This window comes from Urocitellus parryii, chromosome 3 (assembly GCF_045843805.1).
Source record: "Urocitellus parryii isolate mUroPar1 chromosome 3, mUroPar1.hap1, whole genome shotgun sequence".
NCBI classification, from domain to species: domain Eukaryota; kingdom Metazoa; phylum Chordata; class Mammalia; order Rodentia; family Sciuridae; genus Urocitellus; species Urocitellus parryii.
In genome coordinates, this window is record NC_135533.1 from 59829600 (window position 1) to 59851206 (window position 21607).

The 21607-nt window shown below is 34.7% G+C and overlaps 1 protein-coding gene across 2 annotated transcripts in view; it reads right to left on the bottom strand.

The window, feature by feature from the left end:
• Positions 1 to 21607, bottom strand: part of Magi2 (membrane associated guanylate kinase, WW and PDZ domain containing 2) — a 1291542-nt gene that overhangs the window by 414695 nt on the left and 855240 nt on the right. For both annotated transcript variants that reach the window (XM_026384953.2, XM_026384952.2), the window contains exons 5-6: positions 19573 to 19783; positions 8329 to 8408 (exon numbers count right to left, since the gene is read on the bottom strand). In XM_026384953.2, coding sequence (XP_026240738.1) covers positions 8329 to 8408; positions 19573 to 19783 — 291 coding nt within the window. The remainder of the gene's footprint in view (positions 1 to 8328; positions 8409 to 19572; positions 19784 to 21607) is intronic.

A 21607-nucleotide genomic window follows, 5' to 3' on the forward strand; every position in this document is an offset into this window, starting at 1 on the left:
GTAGCGGCGTTGGTATGTTGGTATTGTTCAGAATGGTTGCCACATTTACTATCACCAGCAACAGCCCACCCGATGCAACTTCAGTGGTACCTCAGTGGATCTCATGTAGCACATCCTTGGCTCCACCCCTGATAGGACCACGTGGGCAGAAAACAAAGGCCAGGGGAACAGTTTCCACCTCACAGATCTAGCATCTCATATTCCTTCCAGTGACAACAGGTAACAAAGAGAAGAGCTTTCTGCAACTTGTAGGTGGCACCTACAGACATATATATCAGGAGTTCCCAAATCAGAACAAGTAAGCAGACCAAAATGACACTGAAAATGTTCTGAAAACTAAATTGTATTTGAAACTATAGCCTAGAAAATAGGCTAGAACCTACATACCAAACCAAAACAGGGACACCGTCTGCTAAAATAAAAGATTTTATTTTAAATGTCTGCATAAAAAATGTGTAGGACAAACTCAGTTTAACTCCTCGTACCAATGGCCAGGAAAAATCACAACTTGGATGAGAAAATATTAATATAAAAACTATATATCTTTGAATTATCTGACAAGAATTTTAAATTGGTAATCATAACAAAGCACCAAATAGAAATTACAGCTGAAAATCAAAATAACAGAAATTAAAATCTTGCTCAGACATAAAATATAAAGGCAGAATTAAGGACAGATCCATAGAATTTACTCAACAAATTGAGCAACAGAAAAATATCAATTTGTCTTACTCAACCACTTGGAAGAAATGGACCAATTCCTATAAAACCACAAATTACTGAAACTGAAACAAGATAAAGTACACAAACTGAATAATCCCATCACTATTAAAGCAATTAAAATTGCAATAAAAACATGCTTAAAGAAACCTTTAGGTCAGGTGGTTTCACAGAAGACTTTTAGTAAACATTTTAACAACAATTCACACCAATTACATATGCTCTTTTCCAGAAAATAGAAGCGGGGGGGTGGTAATTCTTACCAAGTCATTTTACATGGCCAATGTTACCACAATATCAAAACCAGATAAAAGTGCAACAAAAGATAAATATTTCTCATAGACACAGGCACAAAAATATTTAATAATACATTAACAAGTTGGGGTTGTGGGTATAACTTCGTGGTAGAGCCCTTTAAGCACATATGGGGTCCTTAGTTTAATCTCCAGCACCAAAGAAAATAAATAATAAAAAATAAAAATAATAAATTAGCCAGTTGAATAAAGCAGTGTATAAAAATTGTACACCATGCCTGAGTAGAGCTTATCCTAATTATTCAAGACTGGCTTGATATTTGAAAATCCTTCAATATAATAGTGTACCTTGTCAACAGTCTAAATAAAAAATATGATTATATAAATGGGAAATTGTCTAGGTAGAAATCACAAGGAATTTACCAAAAATGTTCCTGTAACTTACAAATGAGTTTTGCTAGGTCACAGGACCCATGATCAACCCACAAATCAATTTCACTTCTATATACCAAGATTAAAACACAAAATTATTTACTTGCTCAAAATTTTTAGGTATATGTGAAAAATGTGTACACCATACTTTGCTGAAAATTACAAAATGCTAATGAGAGAAGAAGCTAAGAGGACTTAAACAATTTAAAGACTTATGTTCATGGATTTGAACTCTCAGATTAGTACAGCTATCAATTCTCCCCACGTTGACTTATGTGTTTAATCCTATTCCTGTGAGAATCCCAGCAAGACTTTTGTACTCCTAGAAAACCTGATTCTAAAATTTATATGAAAAGGAAATAAACTTAAAATAGTTAAAACAATTTGGATCCAAAATAAAGTAGAAAACATAACTATACCTAATATTAAGGCTTACTTATGGCTACAGTGGTACCAGTGAAGATTAGACACCTGGATTAACAGAACCCATGATGTCTGATGAGGAGGCACGTACAATTCAAGGGAGAAAGGACAGCACTGACAAAAAATGGTCCTCAAGTAATTGGACATCATTTTGCAAATAAATAAAATGAAAAGGGATAAAGAAGAACCTCAACTTCAACCTTGTACTGTATGCAAAGATTAATTCAAAATAGATTATTTAAATATAAAACATAAGACTCTATAGTACTTAGGAAAAAACATATGTGAAAATCTTTGGGACCTAGGCTAGCTGAGAAATTCTTAGACAAGTTACCAAAAGCATGATTTATAAAAGGAAGGACAATAAACTGGATTCATCAAAACTAAAAACACTTCTCCACAAAAGATCATGTTAAAAAGGATGAAAAGACAAATTACAGGCTGGGGAGAAGATGTGTGTAAATAACATATCTGATTAAAGGACTTCTTATCTATAATACATAAAGAATTCTCAAAACTTAATTTAAGAATCAAACAAATTGGGCAAAAGACAGGATTAAACATTAACCAATTAGGATACCCGGATGACAAATAATTACATGAAAAGATATTCAATATCATAAGCCATTAGGGAAATGCTTATTAAAACCAAAATGCAGTATCACTATGTATCATCAGGATGGCTAAAAGGAAAATGAAAATTATTCTAAAGAGCAAATGCTGGAAAGGTTGCAAAAATCTGAATTACATGTTCATTGTGGGTGGAAATGTCAGAGTAAAGCCACTCTGGAAAACAGTTTGGCTGTTTCTTTTAAAACTAAAATGTACTTACCATTTAATCCAGCAATTGTACTCTTGTACACTTATCCCAGAGAAGTAAAAAATGTTATGTTCACATAAAAACCTGTATACAAATATTCATAGCAGCTTTATTTGTATTTGCCCCAAATTGGAAACAATCCAGAAATCTTTAAGGGGCAAATGAGTAAAAAGGACATATAATAAGCCATATTATAGTAGCATAGTGTATGGGAATAAGCAAACTATTGTTATACACACTTGAATGGATTTCAGGAATTGTGTTGAATGGAAAAAAAGACTATCTCAAAAAATAAAATAAATACAGTGTATTACTCCACTGAAATAACAAAGTAATTGAAATGAGGAACAGATCAAGGGTTATACGTATGGCTAACTACATATGTGATACAATTGCACGGACCCCCCAACCCCTACCAGCACACACTTACACACACTAAATACTTGTATAACTGGTGAAATCTGAATAGACTCTTTGGATTGTACCAGTGTCGATTTCCTGGTTTTAATATTATAGTCTGATTATTTGTTAACTTTGGGGAAAGTTCATAAAGGATGTTCTGGACCTCCTTGTATATGACTTTGTAACTTCCCATGAATTTGTAATTATTTAAAAATAAAAAGTTTTTAAAAGGTAATGCTTGAAAATTTTTGAAGTCATTCTGCTATTGTGTAGAACAAATAGATTTGACGGTATTGATGCAATTTTTAAGTTGAAGTTGTTACAATGTAAGGACAAGCTAACACTTTTCTAAACATAAAAGTAGCTTGAGCAAGTAAGAAAAAAATGCATGGTCCTCACATAGTTTCTATTTGACAGTTCTGATAAATATTAGCATGTATGAAGGCAAGATATACAAATAATTATTTCAGGTGTGATATTCAATACATACAACAGCTTTCACAATGTGAACATCAACCAATCTTTAATAGACACAGGGGCTAATTAGAACCAATAAAATAGCTACAAGCTTCCCTCCAAATTTGGTACCAATGCACAATAATGGAATTATCTATTCTACATAATTTATTTTGAATAAACTATTATTTCATCCATGAAAGTCTTATATTCCTAAATGGTTGGTATTTCTGAGTACATCTGAGCCAAAAATACTGAAAAGGGTACCATGCTATTGGTTGAAGCATATCTCAAAAGTGTTGCTATAGAAAATCATGACTAACACGAATAATTACTAGTTAGCTAAATAAGTATTAACTGTCTCTATTAAGATATTTGCCACCTCCTCATTTTTTTATAACATCCAAGATATCAGTAGAAACAAAATAGGATTCAATTTTGTTCATAATATTTAAAGATAGGTGTTCAGTACTTGTACATAAATAAATTTTAATAATTTTGGAATTTTAATAATTGAATAAGAAAAGTCAAATAATTTGTAGATATTGAATACAAAAATGAAATCACCTAGTCAGTTCATATCAATGAAATTATAACTTTGTGAGCATTCAGGGCCAGTTTAATGGAATGAAAAGAAAAAAAAACTCCTAACTATTAATATCAGGCTAGAATTAGCAAGATGGAAAATTTTAGCCTACAAAGATTTATTCATCTCCTTCTCTCCAGGACACCTGTCTAAATTTAACCCTTATTTTCCATGAGTCTAAGACAGTACCTGAAAGTTAGGAAGTTCACAGTTATTTAGAATTTATGGTGCAACAAGTATTATACTTCTGAATGTAGAGCTGAACCTTTATTAAGCAGATGTAATTCTCATTCTACAGGTAAGAAACCTCACCATCCTAAATACTAAGTACCCAAGGGCCCATAGATTTGGGGTTGAAATAGTTTTTCCTGACTCCAATACACATGATTTCTTCTTCTGAGCATAACCGTATGGTTCTACTGAATTTAATCACATTTCAATTTTAAGAAAAGAATGGTCCCAGAAGGCTTTATTCGCTTTTGATATTCCAACTCAGTGAGTCTTGAAAGAAGTGTCAGAATATGAATGTTTGTAATTGGAAATGTCTCAAGAGAAGTCCCACACCACTGATTCTGAGGGGACAAATATGTTGGTGCTTTATACGCAATTTAAGTGGTTTTGCATCCAAATTATTTAATAGTTAACTGCTATTTCTATGGCATTTTAAATAAGACTCTATTAGCTTGCTTAATAGCACTCCCCCTAATCTAATATTAGAATCCCATGGTAGGTGGGGACTTTCTTCTGCAGTGTGAACTGATACTAAAACTCTGGAACTGCACAGAGCTATGACAAACACAGGACACAAGAAAGCTGGTATTTCCAACTGTACTGTGGGAGGAAAAAGTGTGTATTTATGTTCAGTAGCAGTGTTATCCTTCAGATAAAGGGGGAGATGCGTGCTTCAGTGTCAATAGAATAAGTGCTAGTTTGATGCATATTTGCACTGAGCCATCCATGTTTCCTTTAGCCCCTTGATACCAAGGAGAAAATAGTTAGTTTTTTTCACTAGCCCAGTGATAATTTAAGTCCATTTCTTTCATTTGATTTCCTCTTATTATAACTGACCAGGAAATCAGGCACCTAAGTGAACAGCTCTGAAGATGCATGTTATAGATCTGTATCTACATACTAATATTCACATAATTATATTCATTCATATGCAATATGCATACATATACAACATGCTGTACAACCCTATTAAAATATGAATTTCTAGATAGAGTTGGAGTAAGTAATTTTTAACCCATGAGAAAACAAGTAGTTTAAGGGGATCAGAGAACTACTGAATTGACAAGCTGAGAAGCTCTAAGATGTGGAAGAGAACACTGAGAAGCTCTAAGATTTGGAAGAGAACCTTGTAGAGGATAGGGAAGAATTGGAAGAGGCTTTTGTGATTTGGGGCTCTTCGAAATCTGAATTTGGACTAAGCCTGGGAAGAAAGCCACTGCTGGAGATTAGAGTAACCAGCAGAGAATTGAAGACTCTTGAGAGATTAGAATGACAAAATATAAACTTGAGAGATCTTAAGCACTTGGTCAAGTAACCCTTGACATTTGTCAAATTCTGAAGCTTCAGGATCTTCTAACCAAAAAAAAAAAAAAAAAAGAAAAAAAGAAAAAGAAAAACAAAACAAAACAAAACAAAGAAAACAACCTCAGACTCTCAAGATGCCCCCTAGATTTTCTGCAGATTTGTAATCCTGAGTAGAAAGATATTTAAAAATACTCATGTTCAAGATGTGCCAAAGGAAAGGCCTCACAAGAACACACCGAGTAAGAGTTCATCCTGTGTATCAAGTCCAGTCCACCTCTATTTTTGTATGGACCACAAATGAACAGTAAATACCATTTAAACAGTTGAGAAAATCAGAAGATTATTTTGTTACATAAAAGAATATAAAGTTAAATTTCTGTGTCAATAGATAAAGGGTTAGCAGAACATATCTAAGACCTTCATATATTGATTTTGGCTGTTTTTGAGCAATGAGTTGTTGCAAAGAGACTGAATGATCTTCAAAGTCCAAAATATTTACTACCAGGCCCTTTACAGAAAATGTTTGCCAACCTGCACTAGGCTGTTAGTTGAAAACCCTAGTAGGCAAATGCCCTTAAGACAGGGGCAAACCAAAGATATACTGTGTCTTATCGGAACTCAATCCAACCTCAGATTGGCTCAGTTCTAAATTAGATTAGGGTAATTAGCTTTCACTCTATCTGCCTAGCAGAGGAAGGGTGAGTCTTTACAAAAGAAAGATATCATCTGGAACAGCAACAGGTTTTAAATACACATTTTATGCACACTCCCAACATTCAGAAAATCAGTGCACTGTGTGTCTGAACTGATTTTTGATACATGAGTGATTTAACTGGCAGCCCAACAGTAATCCCTTAAGATCTAACATTTTAAAGAAGCTATAGTCCATGTTAAAGAAAGGAAAAATAAACCATAAGTAACAACATTACGTAAGTACACTCTTCTTGGCAAGAAAACTTAAATATGTGTCCAGAATAACAGCATTTTCATTAAGTAAATACTAGTTTCCATTGTACAATATTCGAATAATATGTGGAACTATCTATGAATTATTTATTTTATAGAATATGAAAACAGATATAAACTATAAACTTTTTAAAGGATTCATTTGTCAATGACATTTGGTTCATAGGACACTGACATTATATTTTAGGCATTTACCATCTTGAGAAGGCTCAGAAGTTTTTTTTTTTTTCCCTGAAAAATCTGATAAAACTGAAATACCATAATTTGGCAATATGTTATGTCTACTTTTCTCCTAGGATTTTAATATTTGACTTTAAGAGCATTTAAAATGAAATGAACAACTCAAAGGAACAAGACAGTTATGAAGTTCAATATGTCACAGAATGTAAAAATTGTTAAATTCATTTTAATTAGGTTATACTAACATTTTACATCTGTGTCATAAGTAAATTATAACTCTCAGACATAACAGATCAGGTCATTTTAATTTATAACCTATCACAATTTGCAGCACATGTCTTATTGGTATTAATGAAATGTAACTTAAATGTGCTCAAAAGTCCAGGTCATACAATGATTTTATGAGTTAAACCACATATAGTTGTACTATAATATAGGAGGAATAGAGATATTGTTATAAATATAAAATTCAAAGCAGATAATATTGATTAGAAACTGGATATTTGTGTATTTATATGTGCATAAAAATTGCATTAGTTTTTAATTTAACTCAGCAGTGTATCTAGCCTGTGAATAGCTGCCTTATAACAGGAACACATGATATTATTTGGAAAAAATCATAATTATTATCAAAATGAAAGGACTTTGAGAATTAGAGACTTTTTAAAAGTTGATTTGTAAAAAGTTTTTAAAAAGTTTAAATACTATTGGCCTGGTTGATCACCTTTTAGAGCTCACAATGATAGATGCCTCTGAACAGGGAAGTAATAATTTGATCAGATAAAGACTGCAAACGTGGTCAAATAGTAAATCATCAGGACAGTATGGTATTTGCCATTTTAGCTGAATTATAAGCACTATTTCAACATTAACCACAACATTTTAAAAATTTACATGTATCAGTAACAGCTTCACCTATACAATTTACCAATTTAATAACAAGGTTTACATTCATCTAGTCCTCTGAAACTATTTGAAAAATATTCTTCACATATATGAAAACAGTCCATTTTTAAGCAAGTCTATTATATTTAAACCTAGTCCTAGAAAATAGTAAGAACAATCTAAGACATTCATGTAATTAGTTCTCTTATTTTCAGATTTGATTAAAAATACACCTTCATTAATACTGGTTCCATATTTACTGGCAGAATGCTATGCCTTTGAATACAAACAAATATTATTTATAGTTCCACAATACTTCTTCTCTATGCATCATATCTGACTCCACTTAAAATATCAGAGTACTCAGAGAGACATATTGCAAACTAAAAGTCCTTAGTAGGTGGTGGAAAGTCAGGCCAGGAGTCAAACAGAATCAACAGAGATGACAGAGATGTGATATTCAGCACAGTCTCTTCAGGGAGAAAAAGCAAAACCACATGGCCCTGCTGAAATGCCGAGTTAATTCTCTCTCCTATCTGAGCTTTAAATAGTACATTCTGAAAATTGTTTCAACTAGATTATTGCTTCTTTAGGTGAGTCCCTCTTTTAAGAAACACAAACATTCTCAAAGGGCATTGCTGAAACACCATAAAAACTTAATAACCTACCATTTTCTTTGCACTCTTCTGGAGGTTTAGCCTTTTTCGCAAGTCGTGGATCCAGCCATGATGTTGTCTTTGTGTTATGGCTGAAAAGAAAAGAGATCACTCTGAACAGACACATACTAAAAGGAATCAAGTTTATTCCTTAAGAAAAAAATAAGCGGGGTTAGTCCAACAAAATTGCAATCGATACACTTAATTTGCTTACTGGTTCTAAGTAGCCCTGAAGGAGGTGTAAGAGTAATTGTGCAAGGCAGCTGTAAATTTGGCAACCTCAGCTCCCTGTCCTCAAAGCGGCTATTTTTATTAAAATCAACTTGAATGTTGCCAAGTTAACCTCATTGAAAATGCAGAACTCATCCAGAGCAACAGGAATTTATTACAAATACAGGATTCTCCAGTTGGAAGAGCACAGTCTACAGACTCTGATACTGTTTTCTGAGTTTTGCAAATGCAGTATTTTCATCTTAAACCTGCCCTTTTCATAAACAACTGTTCTGCTAACAACAGAGCTGGCAGAGGCAGTCCAAAAGTGACGCAAATAACAGCATGTTCCTGGGATTCCTACATTTTCTCAAAAAGTGATTAATGACAATTTTCTTAACTCGCATTAAGCTAACACCCTCCTAAATATTCTCAACCCATCTAGGAAAGTAGAGGATAAAAATGTCTGCCTTGTAATGTTTCTGAAATAAAATTTCCAGGATTTAATTTAAAAAATGATATTTTCATTTTGAAAAAAAAAATATATGTTGTCTTACAGGTCTTTTGCCAGAAATCTAAGAAGCAAAAGACCAATGTTTTCAGAGGAAGTTTACGTCAAGTGCTCCTAGCTTCACCTGCACTGGAATCACCTGGTGCACTTGCTGGCAATGCTTTCTGGGTCCTTCCAAATCAGAACCTTTGAGGTGGGACCACAAAGCCTCCATCATCTGTGGGCAACATAGGTGATTCTTATGCACATTATAATTCAAGAACCACTCAATGGCTCAGCTGCTCATTAGAGCTAAAACACTTACTGTGTACAGCTATAGCAAGAGATCTCACCTGCCAATGGATAAATTACCAAGACTGCAATGGGCTTCAGAATAGAACGTGCTTTTAGGAAAGTATAAGGTTTATACATTTGGAAGACCAACAAATGGTACATAAATAAGAAGAATAGAAAATAGGTTGGAAATAGAAATTAGGATCAGATGAAGTAGGGGCACTTGAGCACAGTTGTTAGGAGGGCAAATGCTAATATTGATATAAATTTCACATGTATTTTTCTCCCTTCAGTGAAGTTTCTCCCTTCATCATGTAAAGCTACCAATGTTAGCTAGACAATCTGATGAACCCTATTAAATTTACTATATTAAAAGTAAAGTTCTCCTAGCAGTATATTTGATAGTAAACTTGTAGGTACTAAGTTTCCCCCTAATGGAGGGAATTTTGAAGCCAAAAGGATAAAGGAAGGAGACAAGATGGGCTGTGGAAAGTTATTCCAAGGTGTTAAAGCACTCTTCAAATATCATTTTCTTGATGATCATTACATGTGCCTACGCATACGGCCATCTCTGACCTGAGACTTTAAGACTGGTGGGTTTTGAAATCTCTGCTCCTTATAAAAGATCCACTTCTACTTCTGACTCTTATGTGGAGTAAGAGAAAATACTGTCCACTTTCCTCACCTTTAAAAGCTTCTCAGTGATAGATGCCTCTGACCAGGGCTCTAATAACTTGATCAGATAAAGTCTGTGTATTTGATCCAGTAATAAATCATCAGGAGAGCATGCCAACTTTTATTTTCCCCCCAATTTGACCTTTGTAAAGTCTGATGGTGCTTCATTATCAAGTTTCAGGAGGAAATAAAGTATTGAGGACACTTTCATCTGGTTCTAGCCCTCATTTATAGGATGTCAATATAATCTAGTCTTTTGCTCTGAAGACTGGGTGCTCTTGCATGGAGGTGTGGACTAGTCTAAATGTGAGGATAGGAACACTAGCTTCAGAGTTTGCTGCTCTCATTTTTAATAAATTGCTTTTAAAATACTCATTATACACGTGTGTGTGTGTGTGTGTGTGTGTGTGTGTGTGTGTGTGTGTTGATATTCATGTTTCTATAAAGTAGGGGGAAACTTTGGGAGTGGGCAAGAAAAAGAAATTTCTTTTTGTCCTGCTTCTTCCAAATCCTTCAAATCCTTTCCCCATTTTGAAGAAAAGTGATTTCTCTGTCCTTTAGACATATTTATAAAAGCAAATGCATCTATGGATAAGTATTAAGAGCCATTAGTAAACCACAACAGGGAGTCAAATTACCATTTCTATATCACATCACCATGGGTCTAAAACACTGGCTAATTTTGTAGGGAACTGTAAGCTTCCTGGCTTTCCTAAGTTTGTGTGAAGCATTTCATTACAGGATGAATTTTTTTTTTTTTAGGTTGAACTAGTATTAACAGTGTGTCACTTTAATACATTTTGACAGATTGAGTCTCTTATAGTCAACAGCATTTTTAGCTGTTGTTCAGAAATGATTCTGAAAGAAATGTGGGTAGTAGTTACCTCCAGTAATTGCCTTAAACATCACATGAAGATACAGCACAGTATTTTCAATAGTGACTCTCACCAGCCTTATAATTTGCATGTTCCTTCCAGATGCCTTACAAAGGGGACATTTTTCATGCATTTGGGAGACAACGGACCAAATAGTGTTTCCACTTCCTTAAATTACATATTTTTAAATTCTAATAATTCCATTTGAAAATAGGATTAAATGCTGGTCAGGAAGCTGTGTACAAAATGGAATCATTGAAAAATTTTTCACCATCTGCAGGCTATCTTTCCTCCAATTTGAGAAGGTGATTTCATTTCACTTTCTTAGCTAGTTCAGATTCAGATGCATGACATCAGTTTTCCATATTAGATTAAATTGTGTTGTATAAATACTAGGAAAAGAAAATGCTATATCATTTTATATTGCAATTTGTTTTAACAGGATACCTACACATATATAGGCTACTTTTTCACAGAAACTTTTCTTATTCTAACTGGGGAATGGAACATACAGTTTTTAGTAACCTTTAGTAATCATAAAATGACACTGCTTTACATATTTCTATAGGTAGAGCTTATGTGCTAAGCACTAATGTAAAAGATCAGATGAAGAAAAGTCAATAGTTATTTAAGTTCAGTCAATGTCAAAAAAGCTGGATAAAGATCTCTAAAATATGTTTTATCCTATGGGTATATCCAAAAAATCTTCTCTAATGTTAAACTATATATTTAATCTATCTAGAGGATTAGGAAAAGTCAGAACTGAGGTTTCATTCAACTCCACAATTATAGTTCAAATTCCTATCAGGATGGTCTTGAGGATACACAGTAGGCTGACCTGTAATGAATCAGAAATTTCTGTACATTTTGTAAGCTTAACCTTTGCCAAACCGACAAAAGTAGCAGGTTAAATAATAACATCTTCTGAGCAAACACTCTTCTCACATAGAGCATGCTTCATTTCAATTGGAAAAGCTACTCTCAGTACAGTATGTCACAGCACAGCCAATAATATTATCTCACAGTTCTTGCTATCTACTCTGTTGGGGACTCAGCAGAATATTTACATCATTTTATTTAATGCCAATGAGTCTGTGGCTAAGTATTATTAACTTCATTTTATAGATGGAGAAATAAAGATTGAGAGAGGGTAGATAACTTACAAAGCTAGTAAATGAAAATGAAAGCGTGTGTACCCAGATGTAACTGGATCCCAAGTCCAAGGGTTTTTGGTGAAACCAGGGGCATACTGAACCTAACACTGCTTTGCATTTGGAGTATTTTATGTCACTCCCCCAAGTGGCAATCCAGCTCCAAGTTCCTGTGTCATTCAGAAATAAACCCTTACACAGGGTACTGGTCATGACTTAAATTCCTTTGGAAGTGTTGAACATTGCCCTTAGTAGGTATTAAATTAAATTGCACGTGCATAGAGATGAAAGAGCTTTGTGTTTGAGAAGGTACTGACAATATCACTGGAAAAAAATTTTCTCCCTATTAACTTAAGTTCTCTATATGAATAGTTTTCAAATCAAATTTTAGTCATTCAAATCCAAATGTTTTTCCAGAATAAATCCCCTTTTTAAAATCCCCATTTATATAATGTGCATATGAATATTAGGTCTTGGGCCCTAAAGTTAAAAAAGACTACCAATGGGTTGAATATTTATTAGGAGCAGAGCTTGAAAGTTTCTTATCACTCATGCCACACTCTTTCCTGCATTCCATTTTTCCATTCACTCTGTTTTCCCAGTGAGGGTAAACACACCTTCTCTGCCAAATCCAATTTTAAGACATGCTTTCCTTTCTTTTTATTACCACCTGGGCCAAAACAACATTCCCATCACTGCATGAATATTGAAAGTGTTTTCATTCAACAGAAACATTATTAGTGGAACAAGAATCTTTTATTATTAAACATTCTTTTCCTTTTCTCCATTTTCTCTAAAAACAGTAACTGATTTGAGAGTCAATAATTATTCAAAATGTACATGGTTGTTAAAGTTTCAATAGTAGCAGTTATGTGGGTTTAGAGACAAAAAATTATAGAGATTGTTGATCATATTTTATGAGTTAAACATTATTTTTAAGGATACACAAGTTTATTATATCTAATAGTGAAACCTTGAGATGATTATATTACTTCCAAATGACTTCAACTTCTTTCTACATCATCATTCCTAAAAGAACTATTGGAAACAGTGATTGGACATACGATTAACAGAGGAAACTTTTTCAAAGACTCCATTTGCTCCAAGTCTTGCTAATTTTTCCCTATTTATACAAAGGTAATGCACATATAAAACTACTGTTAATGACCTTTTAATGACTGTTTCCTAAATAATGCTCCTATAATTTTGCTCAAGCATGTGAGTCAGGGAGCTTGCTACCACCCTGCCTTTCAAGTATTCAGCAAACTTTTTAAAAAAGAGGTATTGTTTTGAACATTGTGGGTGTTGTTTCACACTATTTTATCTAAAACACTTTTTTTTTTCTAACTGAGGATTATACCAGAATCATGAGCAGGCTCAGGTGCGCACACACACACACACATGTGTGCGCGCAAGGACATGATACAAATATGGAGAATAGCTACTGCTTTCCTGCTTTTGTAATACATACTATAGAAAGTAAGCTTAAGCTGCATTTTGCAACTGGTAAGGGTATGTCAAGTCTAGAATGAGTTTGGTAGTACTGCACGCCCCAAAACTATTTTACATTTCTCTCCAATAAACTTCCATAGTGTTTTGTCTTCTATGTAATATGTGAAGGTTCAAAGTATTAGAAATGGCAACTGATAATTTATGTAAAAGTTAAGGGGATACAGAAATAGCAACACAAGAAGAAACATAGGCTTACTGTACGTTTGTTTAGATTCAAAAGAAAATTCACCTCTAACAAAGATTTGGAAACCATCTACAGCCATGACATTTTTTACAGATGTGATTTCCAGTTTCAAAAGCCTGCATTTAAAAGTCTATTATTTGAGATGACATAGTGTTCACTGCCATTCAGGAAGATGGTAGTAAACAAATAGGTTCTTGTTGTCATTTTGTTTTTTGCCAAAGCAATAGCAGTCTCTTTTGTGTCCCTAACTAAACTGACTCCCAAACAAAGAAGTAATTTAATGGGATTCCCAAAGCATGTCAATCCAGATTAACCCTGTGGCAGCTCCTCTTTCTGGAACATTTAGCCTCTGGAATAGTAAATTTCTGGCCAAGAAACTTATTAAACAAATACCATTTGTAATATAAAAGTTTGCTTTAGTCAATGTTTATTTATAAGCTGGAGGTAGTATGGGATAATGGGCATGACTTTGTAGGGTGACAGAGCTAGATGACCTTGGGTATGTTAATTTGTCCAAGGGTGCCTTAGAACCTCATCTATAAAATGGAGATAAATCAAGCACTGCCTTGGGTGATTGTAATATGATATATGCAAAATAGGCACCATAGTAAATTGGTTTAGAGCAAGGACCCTGGAGACAGACTACATTCCATGGCAGTCTGAACTTGTCAGTTTTGTTGGCTGCGGTATTGCTGGGATTTGAAATGGTTCTTAGCATATAGTATGTGTCCTCAAAACAGTTGTTGAATAAATAAAATCAAAGAATACTGTTTCTGTCACTTCTTGGTGACATAACTTCTAGGCAAATAGTTATTTCTATAAGCCTCAATTTCATAAAGTGAGGATTAAATTAAAAGTGTGTGAATGCTTAATGTGTTAGTTATTTTTGTTAAGGTAATCTGAACACAACCTGAAAAAAAGTGAGCACTCAATATGATGCCTTATTTGAATTTGCATTTACACATTCCTCATTTGAATTTATAATTAAATATTCTGTCTTTTTAAAAGCTATATTAGTGAGGATGATCTAAGTCAAAGAAAAAACTGATTTCATATGATATTATGCATTTGAAAGTCTTTTGAAAATTGCTAAACATGACATTATTACTATTTTAAAGCATCTTTGGAAGAGTATATTCAACTCACAATTTAAAATTATGTTCTTTAAACATACTTTATCAGATATTCACCTTTTCTCATTTAAATATTATAAATGATGAAAGAAATCTTTCATCATTCATCAAAAGAGGCAGTTTGAAGAGTGGGGGAAACATAGCTGGCCCAGTAATTCACCAGGGTTGAGAACAAAAAGAGAAAAAAGGCTCATGCTTTAAATGCACAAATTATAAAGAATGAGCTATATAAATCATTTTGCAATATCAAGTAAATAATTAATATTTTAAAGCATTGTTGCATAGAAGATAAATAAATAGAATTATTTGTTACCTCAATTTAAAACCCATAATGTTTATACATACCTTTTTAAAGCACAAAGTTAATGTTTCAGTATAGGCAGTGTTCTATTTATAAACAAACAAACAAACAAACAAATAATACATATATGTGTGTGTGTGTTTGTGTGGCATGATATATATTTTATACACAAAATCAGAATTTTTCTCCTTTGTTTCACTCATTTTCTGTTTTATCATGAGCCTCATTTTACAGGAGACAAAATCTAGTAAAGTTTGATGAGGATGCAGGGGCTGCTGGTTGGGAAAACTTCCATTACCCTAAATGGATGTCACAGTATCTGAGCCAGTGGAGGGTTTTCATTGAGGTTAGCTCTTCTTTCCTCATGGGTCTTTTATTTTTGTCTACTTTATCTTCCTCTTTAGTGTTTGTTTATTTTAAATTTCATTTATTAAATATTTTACTCATCTGTTATTGACAAATAAAGTCCTATGTCTTGTATTCTTGAAAAATGCAGAGAGAGTAGATTTTAAGTGCTCTCTCACACACACACACACACACTCTCTCTCTCTCTCTCTCTCTCTCTCTCTCTCTCTCTCACAAAATGATACGCATATGCCTCTGTTAACTAACTGGAGTCAGCCACCCCACAAGGTGTATGTAGTTCTACCTTTCTTTTTTATTTAGCTTCCTGGCACCTTGACTTTGCTTCAGGACTATCTCTGGGACACAGCGCAGCTCTGTTCCTAGGAAGATCCTCATTGTCTAACCATGCTTCCTCCCCTGTCATAGTCTCCTGCCCTACCAGATCTGTTTCCAAGGGACTTTCATATTCCAAATTTAACTCACAAAAGAATTCCTTGTGTCTCAACAGCCAAGGTACTCACACATCAACAAAAGTGGGTGGAAACTTTGATGTTGAAAATGTAGTTGGGAAAGGAAGGGGCATTCCAGAGTTAAGAGTGACATCAGACAAGATGGTGTGGAAATGAGGCACCACCAAGAAAGGGACTGATCCACTCTCTGCTCAGTCATACCTGAGCTAATCAAACTGAGCCTTGAGATTCAAAGGTGATGTTTTTGGAGGACAGAAACTTGTCCAGCATGAAGGGTGGGCTGGGGCTCCCTCCATTCTGTGCAGTGACCTTCCTAAGCAGGCCAGTCTCACACTGCCATTGCCCTGCTTCCGAGGTTCCCCTTCCTGCACAGACACTTCAGCCTCTACTGCAGGCTTTTTCATCCTTCTTACTCTCAGGCTGTCTCCCTCGGCATCAGCTCTCTTGCCACAAATGAAATTATCTTCTCCATTTTGTCTTAATGTCCCACCTCCACCTATCTTTGCTCCTGATTTTGCCCATCCATCCTTCCCTCCAGCATTAGGGAGATTAAAAAACAAAACAAACAACAACAAATGAGAAAAAAAAAAAACCAAGAAATTGCTAATTATTTTCTTGCCTTTCCTAAGCACTAATAATCTAGCAATTAAGCCATACTTCTCTAGTAGATTCAGGATTCTCCTGACCTTCCCTCACCCCTAGGGATCCCTAGGGACTGGGTCTTTGTAATGACAGAGGCTATACCTGGAAAGCCTGTCCACACATTATTAACTTTTTAAGTTCATGTAATCTCAGGATTTCCATGATGCTTCCTTTTACATTTTGATTCAGTTCTAGGTGAATCCTTCTCTGAATAGTATCACAAAATTCAGAAATTATTTACTAATAGTTTATAACTATTTGTCTGTCGTCTCCAACTTGATAATAAGTTTGAGAGAAGAGATAACATCTTGTGAATCTTTGAATGCCAACACTGGCTGAGTGACTAAAATAATGCAATCATTTTCCTAGATTCTTTCAAGCCTGGACAGAGTTTTAACTTCAGTCTTTAAAAGACCCATTTCTTCACAACCTAAACCAGGTTAAAAGAGGAAAGTTTATTTTAATCACAGAGAAAAGAGGTTTTTATAATTGCATTATTAGAAACACTGTGTGGAAACAGTTGTTTTATCAACTTATTTGTTTTCTCTAATAGTTTCCACATATCCCCACTCCCCCTATGTTGCATAATTAAAATGTTCATATCATCAGTTTTCTTCTTCTGAACATTAATTATTCTGAATATCAATGTCTGACCTCACATCTAAAATTCATATTTTTACTTCTGATCTGTAATGATGTCATGCTATGCTTATCAATCTCAAAATTATGTTTCTAGAGATACATGTATTGAGGAATTTTTAGTTTGTTATATTTTACAAAATTCCCCATACCTTCTTTCCTAATTAATTAATAAGAGTTGTCTCTGTAACATTGTTTATAGCAATAAAAAATCATGCAAGAGATTCTGTTGGTTTTTTGTTAATTTAGAACATTTGCTGAAAGGTGAATGCTACTGATTCATTTTCTGCAAAACACTGCATTTCTTATCCATGTTGGAGTCAAACAGAGTACCACATAATTACCTGATTATGCATTCCCTTGGCCACATGTATCAAAGTTTCCAACTTCATGTGAGAATTAAATATTGGTATGTGGTAACATTTCAATTTCACAACTGAGTTCTACCTATGGAGATCTAAGTCATAAATCACTCTAGGTTGGGAAAGGGAATCCAGTTTTTAATATTTTTTCTTGAATAATCAGATATTGCATATTTTTATCTACTGCCAGCACTGAGAATTTCAGTTTCTATTATTATTATTTTTCTCCCGAAGGCTCATAAAACTCTGAGAAAATAAGAGTTATGTGTTAATAATATTTTTAGTTTTTACTGTTCCTAATGAACATTTTGGGTGTCTTATTCACATAAACAATTTAATTTTGGGCCAAAATCTTTAACTTTAGAGTTCCTTTAAAACAGATGTTCTCTAATATTGGCATTTGCCAGTAAATAGATGAAAATGGAGAATATCATGCTAAGTGAAATAAGCTGGGCTCAGAAAATCAAGGGTTGAATGTTTTCTCTCACAGGCAGAAGCTAGAACAAAGTGGGGGAGAAAAGAAAGGGGGTTGGATATCACAAAGATACAGGGAAGATGGGCTGGGGCTGTAGCTCAGTGGTAGGGTGCTCGCCTTGCATTGGGTTCTATCCTCATACATCACAGAAAAAATAAAATAAAGGTATTGTGTCCATCTACAACTAAAAATGTATTTTTTAAAAAAAGAGACAGGGAAGATCAGAGGAATAGAAGAAGGAGACTGAGAGGGAGGCAGGAGGGATGGAAAAGGGGAGAAAACTCAGTATAAATTTGATAAAATTATACTACATGCCTGTGTAAAATATACACAGAGAAATCCACCTTTATGTGTTGTACAAACCATCAATTAAAAATAAATAAATAAATGAATGAGAGGAAGACCAGTAGAGGAAAGGGAGTGGGGGAGGGAGCAGTAGAGCTGGGGGCAGAAAAATAAAATGGAATAAATCAAATTCCTTGCATGTATGATTTTGCCGAAATGAACACAACTCTTATGCATAACTATAACATGCTAGTGAAAGCAAAATAAATCAATAAATATTCTACTAAATGTATGCTATGACATCCACAGTCCACAGTAATTAAGTATACATTTCAAAACACCTAGAGGAGAAGAGTTTGAGGGTTTTCAACACACACAAGTGATAATATTTGAGGAAATGGAAATGCTAATTACTTTGATTTTATTACACTGAATACATGTATCAAATTATAACATTGGGCCCCCTACATATGCATAATTGCTATATGGCAATTAAAAATTTTTAAGTTGTTCTACAACTAGAAACAAAGAAAAGGAAAGCTAACTATCATTGCTAATAAAAGATATGAAAAACAAATATTTTAGAAAAAAGAAAAAAATTAGGTTGAGCATCACTAGGGAGTTTAGGGCCAGCATTTCAGTTTCCTTGGCAAGTCATAAAAATGATACACAACAAATAAAATGGAGTTTAGCAAAGGGAATTATGGCAAACTGTACAAAGTATTTTACTGACACCTGACCTCAGGGTTAAATGCTTACATTTTTTTATTGTGGGACCAGCAAATATGGTGCTGTAAATAGCTGCATCGTGTTAAAGTTCTGAACATGACAGCGGCATTGATGGCATCACAACATAAGCAGCAGGGAAGATTTCTTTGGATTCTATGTGGGTCCTTGAGGGAGAGGAGGAAGCAACTCCCCATGAGGTCTAGACAATTTCTGATTCAATAGTTACATCACATGGAGATTTGCCTTTTTAGTTACAATTGTGACAGATTTTACCAACTGATTAATTCATTTTTGGATCTATGTAGTTGTATTCTAAGATCCGTAACTTTGTTAAGGCATTGTCCCATTATTCTCTCCCTAAGAAGCAAGCTGTTACTAGAAACCATAACATCTGCTGTATTCTTTTTCCCTCATCTCCACTTGCCACATCATTTGCACCCTGTTATGATTTTGTGGCAATGTTCAAAGAAAGGTAGACACTCACTCAATGAAGTAGACTTCGCCCTTCTCTGTATAGGCCATTTCCCAGTTATCAGGCAATGGATCTGAGTCCTCATTCTCTTCAGGCTTAGTTGGTTTTGTGTCTTCCATCTGTTCCTTGGGCTCCTCAGGCTGACCGTACACGGGTGCAGGATAAGGCTGGGAGGGCGTCTCCCCTGAGGCACCTGCACTTTTGTCTTCATGTTCACTGGATTCTACAAGAACAAGAGCGTGTGGTTAGTCTCTCCAGCCAGGAACTCTGGGGTCAGTGTGAAATGCACCACACCAGGCAATACTCTCTATGAAAGCTAATGGGAAATATTGCACAACACAGGTGCTGCAGGCAGAATAACAGAACCCTGAAGATGTTCATGTCCCAATGCGTGAGGCCTGGGCAATTTACCTTGTATGGCAAGAGAGGATCTGCAGGTGTGATTAAATTAAGGACCAGGAGATGAGAGTGTTATCTTTGATTATCCAAGTGGGTTCACTGTAATCACAAAGATCCTAAAAAGTAGAAGGGGCAGGCAGGTGTGGAGGAGATATGACAAAAGAAGGCCAAAGAGCTGCCCTGCTGTGTTGCAGCTGCCTCTGAAGACAGAAAAACAGGGGCACAAGCCAAGGAATATGGGCTGCCTCAAGATGCTGGAAAAGGCAAGAACTTGGTTTCCTCCCTAGAGATGCAGAGAGGAATGTAGCCCTGTCAGCACATTGATTTTAGCCCACTGAGACCCACACCAAACTTGTAACCTACAGAATGATAACATAATGTGAACCACGAAATCTGAAGTGATGTTACTGAACAGAAACCTAATGAAACAGAATAAAAACTATAACAGATACATACCTTAATAGAAACAGTAACATTTAAGGAGGACAACCCCAACAAGCAAATGTATAGTTCCAGAATGACAAAAAATAACAGCATGGGAGGAAATAATATGCTGTATGTAATAGAAGAAAATTGACCCGAATTAAAGAAGTACTCAAGCCTGCACTGAATCTGAAGCCAGATGAGTAAAACATACAGACTCACAGACACATCTTGATGAAATTTCCATTTGACAGAGTTAAAAATTAGTATTAGCAGCTTTCTCATTGAAGAAACAAGATTACTCACAAAGAGAAAAGGAAGAGAAGAACATGGGACTTTTCATCATTCACACTCTATGTTTAAACTCAGTATGGTAACATCTAGTCTAGATGAGTACAGCAACCTAAGAGCCTAACTCTATCCAGATATCTATCATTCATCCATGTGGGCAAAGAAAGTAATTCTCAAACATGCAGAGTTCAGAATGTGAATTACCCATGTGTTTTATCTTCGGACTACAGTGGGGGCATTATTCTAGCCATATCCTGATAATGGAATAGAACACAGATCTCAAAAAAGGAAGAAGAGGAAAATAAAAAGTAAGAAGAAAAAGAAATTCTGCAAAACACAATTAAATGTAAATGGTGGATAATTTCATTGCCCGAAATTTTGTTACGTGTCAAAGACAAGTTTTTGAAAGAGAAGAAAAATTTTACATGGAAAACCTTGTAACAGCATGGGTTCTGCACCTTTATCTTGGGAGAATTCAGGTTTTAGAGGATGGAGAAAAGGTCAGACATAAAGACATTCTAAAGGTCTCAAGAGGAGATATTTTAAAGGCTTCTTTCTCTTAGGATGGGATTATTAGGCAAACATTTTGGTCAAGGTGTAGGTCTAACTGTATAATGGAGATATTTTTAAAGTATCCCCTAAGGTATTTTTTCCCTACATTATTTATGGTTTTCTTTTTCCAGTTAGCTTTTCTTTTTTTAAATTTTTTTTTAGATTTTGATGAACCTTTATTTTATTCATTTATTTATATGTGGTGCTGAGGATCAAAGCTAGTGCCTCACACACACTAGGCAAGTGCTCTGTCACTGAGTCACAACTCCCGTCCCCGTCCAGTTAGATTTTCTGCCATTAAGAACAGACCATGAGCCTTACATACCAAGGAAGAATAGAGCAGATATAACCTAGAAAAAGGAGAAGTCCTTAGGATAAATGA